This window comes from Bubalus kerabau, chromosome 19, assembly GCF_029407905.1.
Source record: "Bubalus kerabau isolate K-KA32 ecotype Philippines breed swamp buffalo chromosome 19, PCC_UOA_SB_1v2, whole genome shotgun sequence".
Classification (NCBI taxonomy): domain Eukaryota; kingdom Metazoa; phylum Chordata; class Mammalia; order Artiodactyla; family Bovidae; genus Bubalus; species Bubalus kerabau.
In genome coordinates this window covers 41,834,341-41,849,805 of record NC_073642.1, presented here as the reverse complement: position 1 = coordinate 41,849,805, position 15,465 = coordinate 41,834,341, and the positions used below count along the sequence as shown (strand labels likewise).

The 15,465-nt window shown below is 36.6% G+C and overlaps 1 protein-coding gene and 1 pseudogene across 2 annotated transcripts in view; both read right to left on the bottom strand.

Moving 5' to 3' along the window:
* Positions 1–15,465, bottom strand: part of SCFD1 (sec1 family domain containing 1) — a 112,210-nt gene that overhangs the window by 30,103 nt on the left and 66,642 nt on the right. For both annotated transcript variants that reach the window (XM_055555654.1, XM_055555655.1), the window contains exons 16-19: positions 13,402–13,472; positions 10,217–10,296; positions 4,017–4,079; positions 2,107–2,182 (exon numbers count right to left, since the gene is read on the bottom strand). In XM_055555654.1, the coding sequence (XP_055411629.1) occupies positions 2,107–2,182; positions 4,017–4,079; positions 10,217–10,296; positions 13,402–13,472 (290 nt within the window). The remainder of the gene's footprint in view (positions 1–2,106; positions 2,183–4,016; positions 4,080–10,216; positions 10,297–13,401; positions 13,473–15,465) is intronic.
* On the bottom strand, positions 4,101–9,429 carry LOC129633738 (oxysterol-binding protein-related protein 9-like; annotated as a pseudogene).

Genomic DNA, 15,465 nt, shown 5'->3' with positions numbered 1-15,465 from the left:
TATCTCCCCATCCTTGATATCTTTTCAGTTTCCTCACCTTTTACCACCTCTCAGGTGATGTCCAATTTCATTAGCCTGCCTTCATCAAGAATCCTGTTAGGCTGGTTTAGCCAGAATCTTCCTTTAGCCCTGATGTTTTCTCTTAGTAATTTTCCATCCACCGATACCTACACCCTGCTACTGAGCTCTAATTTCCCACTTTTCCCTGATGTATTTGGAGTTAAGCCCAATCTCTCTCCCAGACTTCAAAACCCCATTGCAGTGGTCCCAACGTTGGCCTTTCACAATGGTCCTCCTGAATAAAGTCTGCCTTACTGTACTTTAACAACTGTCGTAACTTTTTTTTTAACAAGTGCTAGGTTCAACTGTAAGTACAGTATGTTGGGCACTAATGTGTCCAACCTGTTTTTATGCCTTTTCACCTTTAGCAGTCCAAGAGAATAAAGATAAACTGACCCACAGAAGTACTGAGAACCAGTTAGAAAGTGGATTAAGTATTCAGTAGTGGCCTATTACCAGAAGAGACACAGAGGGGAAGGACTGAAAATAATTTCGAAGAGGGATAATTAAGCTAAAAAGTGTTCTTAAGTACTTAGAAAGCAATGCAATCTGGAATGTCTCTGAAGGAAAGTTAGGAAGTAATCAGCCTTTTAATTTAATCTTAAGAAATTAAGATTTTTCACTGTTCTTCATTAACACTACAGGTTTTTACAATACAATGTTATTTAGTTATTCAAACAAAAATTGAATACTTTTCCACACTGCTATGGAAAATTCAAAGATGGGGAAAAAAAATTTCTTTCTGTCAAGAAGTAAAACAATACATGTTGGGGCTTCCCTGGTGGTCCAGTGGTTAGGAATCTGCCTGCCAATGCAGGGGACATGGGTTTGCTCCCCTGGTTCGGAACTGAGCTCCCAAATGCTCTGGGGCAACTCATAAGCCTGTGTGCCTCAACTACTGAAGTCCACATGCCTCAGAGCCCACGCTTGACAAGAGAAGCTGCCTCAGTGAGAAGCCCATGTACTGCAACTAGAGAAAGTCCGCATGTAGCAATGAAGACCCAGCACAGCCAAAAACAAATTAAAAAAGCAAAACAAAAAACAATATATGTCAACTGTATGTCAATAGAAGTGGGAAAAAAAGAAAATATAAACAACATCAATACAAAATATCACAGGTAAATATAGTAAGAAAGATAAAAAGTGTGGAAGAAGTTCAGAGAAACAAAGATGTAGTTTATTCTGAAAACAAGTAAACAATATTCAGATCTGAATAACTGATATTCTATTTCTTTTCTTAATTGGCCTTTAAAATCCTTCTCACCACAAACTGAAGTATCTATGTGTGAAATACTATGTCTCAGATTTGCCTTAAAATATCCCTAAAAACAAATAAAAAAATGTAAGTGGGAAAGATGAAACAAGAATGGCACCATGTTGAGTATTGAAGCTTGGTGAAGGGTTCAGGAGAGCCTGACATACTAATGTTTGTTTGAAAATTCCGTAACAAAAAGTTAAAAACAAGTTCAGTTTGAAAAGAAGCCAAAGCAATTAATGATCACTCTGAAGCAGAAATATCTATATATTAGAAAAACAGAAAAACAACAGAAATACAAACACCATTAAAAGTCTTATGTTTAAAACTATTATTCCAAAATGAAATGTGAAATCAAGCTATAGTTGCATTATTCCCCAACACAAATTCTATTTAAAATACTTGTAATTTACACAGGCTTTTAGACTATTAACTTAATATTCTCCTAATATATGTTAAAACTTAAATGATATGCATTTATGTAACAGTTCATTATTTTAAGATTAAGTTCATGTTTTTCAGTTAACGTATTTTCACAAACCTGATGAAGGAAATCAAAATGTCATTAACATAAGAGCAAATTTTTAAAAAAAAGCATAAAATTATCGAGTTCTGAATTATATATGTAAAATACTCTCATATTCTTGAACATACCAGTAAAGGACCCCTTGATTTCATTTTATTCCTAATTTTGTGCTTGAATACATCTAGAAACTGCTCGAGCTAAGCAACCAACCTGTTAACATTTATATTCAAAAGTTACCAGTGTATTTTCTAACAGCTGTACTCACTTGCTGTTTCAATACCAGGTTCTTCACTCCTTCCATCACAAATTGTGATCCAGTATTCATGACTCGTGATAAGAGACTAGGTGCAAAAGAAGAGCATTGCACTAAGTACAAGTTCTCTCTCTGATTAACTACAGATAAAATGCTTGTCTGATTACACAACACACGCTGATGAAGCTCACTGTGCCTACCACCTTTGCTTTCATTGAACAGAAGTGACCTGAGAACGTCTAACTTCCATGGGTATCACTGCCACAAATTTATTTAACAATAAAACAGTAAAAAAACATTCTGACCAGTCAATAAGATGTAAAACTAGAGTGCTGTCCTCAAAATGAATATTTTAATTGCTAAGCCTTAGCTACATATCAATATTTAGGTAAATTATTAGCTAAAGAGAATTCCTTGAATTTCCCGACTGTCTTAATGTTAAAACAATGTATTAAAGATAGTAATCCAGAATATTAAAAAAAGTATATACATTATAACTGAATCACTTTGCTGTACAGCAAAAATTAACACAACATTGTAAATCAACTATATTCAATTTAACAAAGATAGTAATTAAGACGACTCACTTTAGGAGTTCAAAACACACTGACATACTGAAAACATGTATGTCTGGGAGTTTCTGAATAGGTCAGGAGTTACAATATTCTCTGTATCATAGCTGCTAGATCTAGTCCTGCACTGTTTACTCTTCTGTCCCGTACACAAAATCTATCATATAAAAATGTGAGAGCACAAAATGCTCGATGAATTTTACTTCAACTCAGTAAGAATGTCCAGTGTCTGTATTTTACCAACAAAAATAACACAAATGACTTACCATATTGGTTTTATATTTGTGGTTCAAAAAGTATTTTATGTGGAATCAAAGGGTATTTTGTGGGACAGAATGGAAATCTTGCATTTTGATATTAGAAGGCTAGGGAAGGCCTTCAATCATCCAAGATTTTCTTATAACACATTATATTAAAATCCTCAACTACAAAGTCCATAAGAAATCTAATAGGCTTTTAAGATTCAGTAAGGTTTTAGGACAGAAAACTGGAAAGCCTATTTTATTAAATACATGTAAGTAGTTTTCCAAATATATTTTCATTTTCCCTATCCTGTCCTCTTCCCCTCTGAAATGAGGAGATGAGCAGGATGGAAATCATTTCTTTAACAGAAACAAGAAAACGTAATCTCTGTTGGACTGACTAGTTCTGAGGTGATTCCCAGGTACCAGGTAGCTCAGGGAGAAGAGTGGTAACCCGCACAGCACTGTCTGAAGGTGAGGCCAGCTGGATTCATTTTGCCGAGCGCTTACATGTTCCTGCCTTAGGCCAAGTGCTTTGGTTTTCTGGAAATTGTTTCATTAAAATCGGCAGCTCAGAGTGGGGCCAGGGTAAACCTGTTTTCCTCCAGTTTCATGTTTCTGTTCTAAGCTCCAAAAAATAAGCTAGGAATTTGAAGCTAGTATGGTAATGAAAAGAGCAGTTAGAATCACTTTGTTCAGCTCCTTTGAAAATCACACATACTGTACAGGATTTTTTGGGAGTCAGAAGTCACACCCAGCCCTGAGTACTTCCTCTCTATCATTTAGCACTATGCCTAGTTCCATCTAAAAGCTAGGTCTTGAATGTCTGTATTATCAACACTGATAGAAATTCATGTATCTTCTGAAAATGAAAAACATAATGTCTTAACAAGGAAGCATACGAAGCCCTACCATGTAAAATACATTAATTTACATTTTAAAATTAGAAGTTAACCTACCTAAGGAAGCCAAAAAGCATGCTGACATTTGCTCCATATCACAATGAAAACTTTCTGCACATGAAATGTCACACAGTTTTCAAGGCATAAAAGTCCAGTTATGACTGGAGTACTAGACTTCTTCAATCAGAATTATTAAAAATACTTACCCCATTGGCTTAGTGGTGGTGTTGCCATAGCTGGTGGGAGCTGAAGCCATCTTGGCAAAAGCCCTATGAAATAAGAAAGTTATATTTAAAAGTTAATTAGCTGAGCTAACATTTAGTATCACAGCACTGAAACATTTACTAACTAGGCATTAAAAAATTTACTAACTAATCATAAGATTTACTATGCAGTTTCTGAAAAGAATTTTTCAACTAATACAATGTTTCAATACAATGAGCACAATTATACAAACACTGATTACATAATCTGCAACCATGAAAAATAATGTTCAAGTACAGAGCAATTGTTACCAAAACACTAAAATTCTTTAAAAACCACTAATTCATTATTAGTTCCTAAAACTTAAGGATCATTAACATGAAATAAAGACTTTCTGTTTTAAAAGAACAATCATGTACTGATTAATCTCTTTACTGTTCTCCACATTCCGTACTCCCACATTCCCAGACACATGTCTTGACTCACACTGTCCTGTCCTTTGGGGATACAGATTCACTGTATTCTCCAATAAAAACTGTACATTTCCTTTTAAGATTCAGCTCAAAATCACTTTCTTTATTATTGCTATTCTAATTCTGCTACTCAGTGATTTTTCTTTTTAGTTACCTACACACTTTTACAGTCATTTTCAGATCTTTCTAAATGTACAGAATGTTTTTAGCTATAGAATTTTTGAAGGCTGGGCAAAAATATGGCACTTAGCTGCATTAAAAAAATATTTTCCTTCTAGGAATATGTTCACTACAGAGAATCCAGAAAACAGAATGCTCCTAGAAGACCTCTACCACTTAGAAGTAAACACTGTTAAGATTTTGGCATATATTCTTTTAATCTTTTGACATATGTATATACAACATATATGATTTAAAAACAAAATCAGTATTATATTGTACACACTATTCTTTAATGTTTTAACAGCATGCCATTAACATTTTTATGCAAATCAGTATTCTTTTATAATTCCTAATCATTTCCAATGCTTTAGTCAATGGAAAAAAAATTATCTATGTAAATACAAGAACATCTTATGAAAGTAAAAAAAAAAAAGAATGGAAATCACTAAGATTTGAAGATGAAACACTAAAAATACACTATTTCAATCTGGACAAAATTTGCTGATACCATTAGAGAAATTTCAAACACAAAAGTCACAATTTTGTTCAGAAAGGAGGATGTGAATCAATGGTTTTCAGCAGTAGACTGGAATCTCTGCCTTTAACAAAAATTTACTTTTCACTAGAAACAACAATATCTAAATATAAATAATATGTTATATCTAAGCAATAAAGGGATTAAATAAAGAGTATTACATTTATATGGCTGAATATCAAGCAAATACTAAATACAACCATTGGAGACTGTAGCTGATCCTTAAGCCACATGGGCTTGGAACTGTGCAGGTCCACTTATATTTTTGTCAATAAATACATATTGCAGTACTACATGATCTGTGGTTGGCTGAATCCTCAAATGAGGAACCAGGGATACTGAGGGCCAGCCCATTGTTAAGTAATACTTTGATTTTTAACTGTGTGGAGGGTTGGCATCCCTAACCCCCAGGTTGTTCTAGGGTCTGCTGTATTTAAGACAATGAGAAACTGGCATGATTAAAGTTAATGGAAAACTAGATCACAAACTGCATCTGTAACAATGACTTCCTGATTGAAAAACATGTAATATGCATAAAAGGATAAACACTAAAGGTTACTTGTAGACTTTGAATGGGGAGATTAGAGGTAAATTTTTACTTTGTTTCTACCTTTCTCAGTTTTCTAAAATATTCTTCAATAAACTGGTATAACCCTTATAATGAGAAAGAAAAATGTTACGAATCAGAAATTGTATATTTTATAACCAAGACTGTCTTCCCTCTTTTAACATCAAATGTTTGATTAGGGATCCACATAATGTAAAACACAACGACACATACGACACAGCCAAATGTGTTAAGTGTACATGTTATAAAAATCGGAAAAGATGGTTTCCAGTACCTTCTGTTAAACTAAGGTTTGTTGTCTACTTTTTTTATTATAAGAACACAATGAAATAAAAGCAAAACTTGAAAAAACAAACAAAAGTATAGATAATAAAAAGCACTCGTAAACTCACAATTCAGAGATATCTGCTGTTAACAATTTGGTATGTGTCTCATACCATGCATATTTTTTGATACAGCTGAGGTAAAAAAGCATATTCAATCCCCTACTCTTAAAAAAATAATTATTTTAAGAAATAATTTAAAAGTATTACTGAAGAAAATTTGGAAAATAAAGAACCCAAAAGGTAAAAAAAAATTCTACTTCTTGGATTTACCCACTATTAGCATTTAAGTGAATGTCATTTTAGTTATGCTTTATATGTATATATGTGTATATCTATACACACACACACATGCGCACATACACACACGCGCACATGCAGGCAGATAAATGGAAAGGTAAGAGAGGATTACACCATAAAAACCAAGTTTGGCTCAAGGGCTGCCTACCCAGAGGCTTTCCCTGATCTCAACAAATTTTAGCTAATACCCCCAACAAATTAAGATCTTATCACTTAGTTTTATTTTCTTTATATCACTTAATATGGTGAATATGGTTTAACACAACTCTGCTCATTCATTTGCTTGTTGACATATTGTTCAACACAAATGTAAATTCAATGAAAGCCGAGGCCTTCCCTAGCAAATTCATTATTATAGTCTTAATGTTTAGAAGAGTCCCTAGTCACTGAGACAAAGGAAGTTATTTATCAAACAAATCACTGAATAGTAAACTATATTTTCACTTTATAACATACATGGCCATTTCCCGATGGTCACTGAACAAGTCTTCCACAACATGATTTTTTTGTGGTTGTTGGAAAATTACTTTATGAAGCCTTAAAAGCACTGAGTATAATTAAACTGTGGCAGAGTTAGATACAATTTAATAATAGTTCAATTCCAAAATAAAAGTTATTTTAGGTGAGACCATGAAACTTCCTAACATGTGATTTTAATACACTGCGCTAAATTTTCTAAAACTCAGAGGAACTGATATTTACAGTAAGTGGAGTATTTATGAAAAAATCTGGCACCAGCTATATAATATATATATGTATACAGAACCCAAGAGTATATGATCTAGGAAACAAATGTTGTACATCTCAACAGCAGTACTAGAATGCAGAGTTTAAGATTGGGATTTACACCATGAGATTTGGAAAAGGAGCAGACATCGTTTTCAAAACCTGAAGTTTTTCTCAAGACCAAAATCAACACTATAACTCCCAGACAGGAAAAAGGGAAGCTTTGCTTGCTTTAATTGTTCATCTGCATCAGAAAGTCTACTATCTCTGAGATAGGAACCACTGCAATAAGAAGGGAGTGAATAGGGTCTCCCAAAGGAAGACTGTCACTTAACTATGCCTCCTGCCCTGGAACCAGGAACAAACTCTGTGTTTCCCAACCTAATTAACACCAACATGCTTCAGTAATGGTTCAACATAAACCCAGCATTCTCCATCTTCATGAAACAACCTTGTCTCCCATTGAATTTCCTTTTCCTTCCTTTTTTGGGCTTCTGCTCTTTGTCTTTCTTCAAGTCTATACCTGGCTTCAGCTGCTACATCAATGTCTCTGATTTTTAAGTTGAAAGTGACATCTTTCCAAAGGCAGCGGGATTCGTATTCATTCTGATCTTCCAGCTTCCTCATTTTCTTCTTCATTATAGGCAACTTCTTGGTATCTATAAAAACCGCATTTCCCCCTGTCGAGTATTTTGCATACATTACACCATTTCATTCCCCTTCAATTGAGCAGAAAGACTTCTTGTCATTTGGAGAAAAAATCTCAGGGGTAATTCTGTGTTTCCTGGCCCCATAGAAAGGTTTAGTGTGGAAGACGATATTTGCCCTATAGCCAGTTTTGGAACAATTAATATTGCTTTCTCTGCCTAGTTCCACCCAGGGCACCATGAGGACAGACCTGCCGTAACCACTGGGGAATGTGAGAATACAATGTTCATCATGCTCTAGACACAAGACACAGCCCTGCCCTATGTTGTGCACCCCAACTGACATCCCGAGGAATTTTGATTTGGTCCAGATATGAGCACGGAATTGTATCTTCTTAATAAAACATTCAGCATAAAAGGCTGAAATGGGTGGATGATGAGAAACCTGTTCAGCCACAGATGTTACACTATTCTTGGAAACCCAGGGAACTGGTCCTTCTGAAACTAGCTCTGCACTCTCTTCAGTATCATTTGGTAATGTGCACTGACGCTGAAAGACTTCTCCCAAAATGGGGTTGTATGGCTTTTTGGTTAACCGATCCTTTCCTTTCTGCATGAAAGGTTGAGAGATACCATTTCACAACCTGAACCATTCGGTCTCTGGCATCCTTCTGGTCACTAATACTCACAAACAGGTCCGGATGTGTAAAACACTCTGCATATGTTTCTAAAAGAGATCTTTTTTCAAGAATAAATGTTGGAAGAACTACCTTTGTAAGATCCAAGTCTAACCTGTGACAACAGATGCATGATAACGCTTTTGTGCTCTTCCACTGACCTTGCCTCCTCTTCATCATTTCTATCATCACGTGAATTGAAAAGGTCAGCATCACTTGTTCCATTGGACATGGAAGAATTAAGTGATTCTGTGGTATCTGGGTGCTTTAGACTATTTCCCGAGCAGCTGTGTGTCAAGACTGGATCAATAGATCCAGAGGAATCTATTAAGTGTTTTGGGGATGAGCCACTCTGATGGAACTCATCTGTATCATAGAATTCATCTTCACTGCTAGAGTAAGAGCACTCTGGGACTTTGTTTGGAGACAAGTTGACATGGCTTAGATAAATCAGACTACTACTAGGTGGTGAGTGGCCACTGCACTATTTGGTGTCGGAGTCTGATAATGTCCCAAGGTTGCTAATACAGGTCCAACTGGTAGAGAAGATGGATGCTGCTCTGACTTACAGAACCTCTGAGTAGTTCTGGAGGTAAGACAGTCTGGGAAGGCATTGTGTTGACCACAGGTTCCAAGGGACTATTGCATCCACAGAATTAATAGTACTTATAATTCTATCTGCATGATTCTCTGCAATATACTGGTCTTTAGCAATCTGCAGCAACACAATGCAGTGTTTAATTGATTCTATCATGCTATTTGTTGTCTCTTTGAGGGTTTCAATTTCCTTTCTCTGTTCATCATCTTTGTTTGCAGTTTTGAAGTTTGTCATCAAAAAGCTTCAACTGTTCTATCAAGATCTGTAGGGTAAGCATCAGTTTCTTATTAAAGTCTTGGACACTAGGAACAAATCCTGAATCCAAACCCCCAGGGGGCGACGGGATGGAGGCAAGGAGAGAATCACACTCATGCCCAAGGCCTGGGCAAGCAGCAGGGTTCCTGGGAACTCAGGGATGGGAGCCAGACCCTCTTCCAGACCCTCCAGGAGTGGGTCTAATCATTCCTCAAGTGGCCAGCAAGAAAGCCATTCACCAAGGCCCCAGCCCTCTCTGCCTCCAGGGGAGGGAGCCGAGGGCCCCTTCCGAGCACCCCTCTTCGCCCCCTTCTGCTGAATCAACCCACAACATGATTTGTAATGATTCAGTGGCATTCCTTGTAGAAATGATATAATTTCAACCCTATTCCTTGACAATCTGGTTGATTTTCAAAATTTGATTATTATAACTGCTTCTAAGATTTTGTAACTCTAGTTTTTTGAGAAAGCTAGGTCAAAGCTATTCCTTTTAAAAATACCTTTTATACCAGTGAGCAAAATTTTGACAATTTATATTTCTAATAGTGGAGTACAAACGCATCAATTTTCCTGGATCCTTGGTACATTTTCTAAATCTTTGCATTATATTAATCTGCATTTCTCTAATTACTAGTGAAATTAAAACATCTTAAAAATGTTTTAGAGCCATTTGACCCAAAACATTTCAGTCTTTGACTTTTTCATCTCACACCAGTGAAGAAAATATAGGGGAAAAAAAGAAAGAAAGAAAAGGCAGCACTATTTTATATAAAGTTGTGGAAAAAGTGGGGGGGAAATACATATTTATGCCATTGAACAACAACAAAAAATACTAAGGCACTGTTAAATTTTCTTGCTAACATTTTCAGTTTTCTTGGAACTTGACTTCCACTATACTTTCTTAAATGACAGGAACTTAAGAATAAAACAAAACTTACTTCCACTGTTTGATATATTGTAAGGGATTAAGGTTGCATCCTGCATCAGTTAAAGCTTTTTTGTACTGCTCCAAATCAGCCTGAAATAAGAATATGACAAAAACCTTTACTTTCATGAAACAGACCATTTTGTTTGCTGTTATCTGATTAATCAAAAAGTTAGACTAAAGGCATGAGCACCTAAGTAAGTGGAGTGGTACCTTAAGGGAGCACCCAAATGAGTAACCAAGACAAAAATCACATACAATGAAAATTACCTTTAACAGGCTCCCAAATCACCTAAGCAGTATGGTGTTTTGTCATCCCTCAGCAAGCCCAACAGAGTCAGTTTTTCCTCCACTGTTGACATAGACTGTTTGTCCTTGGAATAAGCATTAAATGAAAGATCTGGATTGATCAAGACTTTTGATCAATTTCAAAACTGGAAACATGAAGGCAGTGACGCTGACTTAGGGGAATCACTGCAGAATCAGGTGGTCCCATCTCATATTCACTGTAAATGTCCAGTTATTAACTGAACAGCTGGTGACCTACACTTTTTAACAGTTAAATAGTTCTCTTTCTTAGTCTTTTATTTCCTAACGAGTAAAGTCCAGTTGAATTTATGTCACGGGAGCTATCACAGCAACTCCATCATAAAACTTTTCTAAGAAAAAGAAACTTTTAAGCTCACCATCAATCAGAGCTGCTTCATATTCTGGGAGCTGTTAATCTGACAGTGAGCTTCCCTGGTGGCTCAGATGGTCAAGAATCTGCATGCAATGCAGGAGACCCGGTTTCGATCCCTGGGTTGGGAAGAGTCCCTGGAGATGGGAATGGCTACCCACTCCAGTATTCCTGCCTTAGAGAATTCCATGGACAGAGGAGCCTGGTGGCTTACAGTCCATGAGGTTGCAGAATCAGACACAAGTGAGCAACCAACACTTTCAATCTGACATCAGTAGTCAAAATTTGCCCCAAGCCTCTTAATGATTACTTATAAAAAGACATAATTCTTACCAAAAATAAATAAAATCATAAATTCCTGGGCTTCCCTGATAGCCCAGTTGGTAAAGAATCTGCCTTTAACGCAGGTGACCCTGGTTTGATTCCTGGGTCAGGAAGATCTGCTGGAATAGGAATAGGCTACCCACTCCAGTATTCTTGGACTTCCCTTGTGGCTCAACTGGTAAAGAATCCGCCTACAATGTGGGAGACCTGGGTTCAATCCCTGGTTGGGAAGATCCTCTGGAGAAGGGAATGGCTACCTACTCTTGTATTCTGGCCTGGAGAATTCCATGGACTATATAGGCCATGGGATCGCAAAGAGCTGGACACAACTGAGCAATTTGCACTTTCATATATTCCTAAGAAAATATAATAAATAGGTTTTTAGAATCCCTTAAGCTATAGATACACCCCCATTAATGACAGAGATCTTTCTAGAAAGAAACTTATATTGTAGTCACCCCTCATTAGCAGTTTTGCCTTCCAGGTTCCAGCTCCTGTGGTCAACAAAGGTCTGAAAATACTAAATGGAAATTCCCAGAAACAAACAATTCATGAGTCTTAAATTGTGCCCCGTTTGGAAAAGCACGATGATATCTTATGCTGTCCTGCTCAGTCCTGCCCCAACCAGTGACATCCTCTGCTCCTGACATCTAACCATCAACATCGTCATGGCTTGATGACACACGATCACCTGAGGCAGATGATTCCCCTTATGTCAGAAGGCCCACAGTAGTCTAACGCTACGTTTCAATGCCTATGTCATTCACCTCATTTCATCTCATCACACAGGCATTTTATCAGCTGACATCATCAACATGAGAAGAATGAGTATAATAACTGTATTTTGAAGAGAGTCCACATTCACATAACTTTTTATTATGGTATATTGTTATAATTATTCTATTTTATTAGCCATTTTTGTTCATCTCTGTGTCTAATTTATAAATTAAACTTTTTATCATCAGTATGTATGTATAGGAAAAAACAGTATATATGGTAGTGAGGGGGCATTTGGTACTATTCATGGTTTCAGGCATCCAATGGGGGTCTTGGATTATCTCTCCCTTGGATAAGGGGGGACTACTGAACTTTCTAACTAAATTAAAAGTCAAGAGACATATTCCTAGGATAAAGCAGAATTGACATAAAGCAAATACTGGTTTACTTTTCTGTTTTAACATGTCAAACAAAAAGAAGCCTCACAATCTACCAGACATCAGAAAAATAATTGCTATCAGCAAGGGAAAGCAGTTTGCAACAGCTGTTATCATTCTAGGCGTCTTTCCCAAGGTCCTTACGCTAGCTGCTCATCTAGTAAAACTATACAAGTTAATATCAGAAAGAGTGAACAGGTCTCCGATGCAGCAACAATACAAAAATCACTGCTCTCCTTCAGAGTAAGTCCATTACCTCTGCACACTTAAAAATTTTTTTCCCTCAAAAGCAGTTGATGGCTCATTAAAGAAAAAGAAAATAACAAAATATCCCACAATCTACTCTTCCACTAAGGGGGGAAAAAAAAAATCTAGAAAGGAAAACTGATCATTTTCCAATAATTCTTAGAAATTTATTCTAATATAAAAGTAGCTTTTTTTTTTTTTTTTACTTTAGTACAAAATTTCAATGCTATTTTTATATGAATCATATGACAGATATGAATCTGAAGTTTAATCTTATGAAATTATTTATATAACTTTTGGAACTTAAATTATTTTCCTCCGAGTCACTTCTTTGTATTTTATAAAGGACATTAGTCTTAAACAACGCAAAATATTACCAAACTTTTCAGTTAAAGCTTAATTTCTTTTAAGTATTAGTGGCTACAGCTTAAAGAAATGGAACTTCTAGGATCATCACATCATGAGAAATGGTAAGTTCAATCTTTGAAAAAAAGTAGAGCAAAAACTTGGTTAACTTAGTTTAGAATAGTTATTTCCAGAAATAGGAATTTTGGCCACCTGAATTCTGTTCATGTTCAAACAACTTAAAAGTGGTGAGATATTTCATCAGTAAATCATTCTCTTGTGACAAATACTGCTATAAAATTCAGCAGCAAATAGAACTAGCCTTAAGAAACTGTTTTTCTTTTAAAGGAAGGAATGAAATGATATTTTGGCCATAGTGGTTTTTACTTCTATTTTTGAAACAAGTAAGTATCCCCCTTTCCTCCCAATAACTGAATACAGAGGACATACCTCAGAAGGCGCTTGCTGTGCACTTATGTAATAGATAAGAAACAGCCTCATTTTATCTTCTGGAGTTCCTGCTACAAAGGGGGAAACAGATGAGGGAAAAAAAAGACTTTCATAATTCCAGTTGTTATGTATTATAGTCAAGACTATAAACTCAAGGCATATATAAATATGACAAAATAAGCTTGATTCAAATGATTTAACGTTACAGGCACTAAATTAAAATCATGTAAAATACAGATATGGAAAAAGATGAAATACTACAGGACTACAGGATTACCATCTGCAGTCTATCTTCCAAACTGTCTATAATGTTGAGATTAATGTTTCAGATATAAACTCGAAAAAAATGATATAGGTAGGATAATCACATAATTCTAAAACAATACCCTTTTGAAATGCAAAGGGGGATGCTAAATAATACTTATGTAAGGACAACTTTGGAGAAGGCAATGGCACCCCACTCCAGAACTCTTGCCTGGAAAATCCCATGGATGGAGGAGCTTGGTAGGCTGCAGTCCATGGGGTCGCTAGGAGTCGGACACAACTGAGCGACTTCACTTTCTCTTTTCACTTTCATGCACTGGAGAAGGAAATGGCAACCCACTCCAGTGTTCTTGCCTGGAGAATCCCGGGGACGGGGGAGCCTGGTGGGCTGCCGTTTATGGGGTCGCACAGAGTCGGACACGACTGAAGTGACTTAGCATAGCATAGCAAGGACAACTTGGTATAAAAATGGGACTATCCTAGGAAACCAGTTGCATGCTCGCCCCGCCAGGCACTAGTTTATGAAACCTTGCTGGCTAAAATCATCTAACTGAGCCCAAGGTCATACTTCTGAGATTGGAGCCACTAAATAAATATGTATTTCTCCTCCTTTTGAAAGGTCTATGAAGATTTATAAAAACCATATGTCTATAGTATAGTATACCACTGTATTATGCAGATTATATTTGCCTGCAATTTCAGGACAAAATAGAAGATTTCAGAGAAATTTCTTGCTTGCAGTGAGTATTCTGAGCTACTTCTATTATCCAAAGCCTGAGACTGTCCAGAGAATATTTATTCTCCCCTCAGTTACTGGGTGTGCTCTGGTGCAAAGTGATAAGACAGTTCTCATAGGTAACTCAGTTTCACTATTCAACAAATACCAATATGCATTCTCACTTCAAAGTGTATACCAACATGTAAGAACTCAGAATTGTTATACTTCACTATAGAATAAAAACAAGAATAATTTTTTCAAAACATACTGACTGATGACGCATTGATTTTTTTTATCTTCAAATTATCCTTACTCCCTAAATATGACAAAGACTTGGTAATAAAGATGATTCTTGGTAATAAAAACTCAGGCTGTCCTAAGTTCTTATGTTTACAAATAGATACTGTATTTTAAACATTCTGAAGTAGGCTACAGGATGAAGGGTCTTGTTTAAATCCTAGGATAAAGCTGATATTTTTGTTTTAACAGGTAATTAGCCTGTCTGGGTTCAGGCCAAAGTTCCTACCAGCCTCCATGAGTTGTGGTTCTATCATGGACTCTATTTTCAAAACGTCTGCAGTGCTACTCGGCTCTGTCCCACTGCCCAGCGGCCAGTATACGAATTTGGAGGTCATCTTGTCCTTCACCTTTCAGTCCTTGGAATTGCTGTGTAGGATCAGATTTAGGCATGAACAACTCAGAGGCGAGCCCAGGAATTCATTAACAACTTTATGGGGTTGCTTTCCTGAGCTCCTTCCTTCCTTCTGTAACCTCTCTGGTACTTTCCGGTTTCCTTGGTCTTCCCTTTTTGGTGCTCCAGCCAGAAAGCTTTGGCTTTAGTTACCCTGTTCCATTTCCTGCAGCTATGACAAAGCAGTTAGAGGACAAAGAAAGAAAGATGAATGAGGTTTGCTGTAGTCTCTTGGGGTAAGGGCTCCTAAGATATGAGAGAAAGGTTTCCCTCCCTCAGAGTTATAGGGACTTGTGGGTCCCTGCTGTTGCTTTTAATATCCTCAGCATATAGCATGGCCTTTTCTAAGTTCAGTTCAGTTGCTCAGTCGTCTCTGACTCTGCACGCCAGG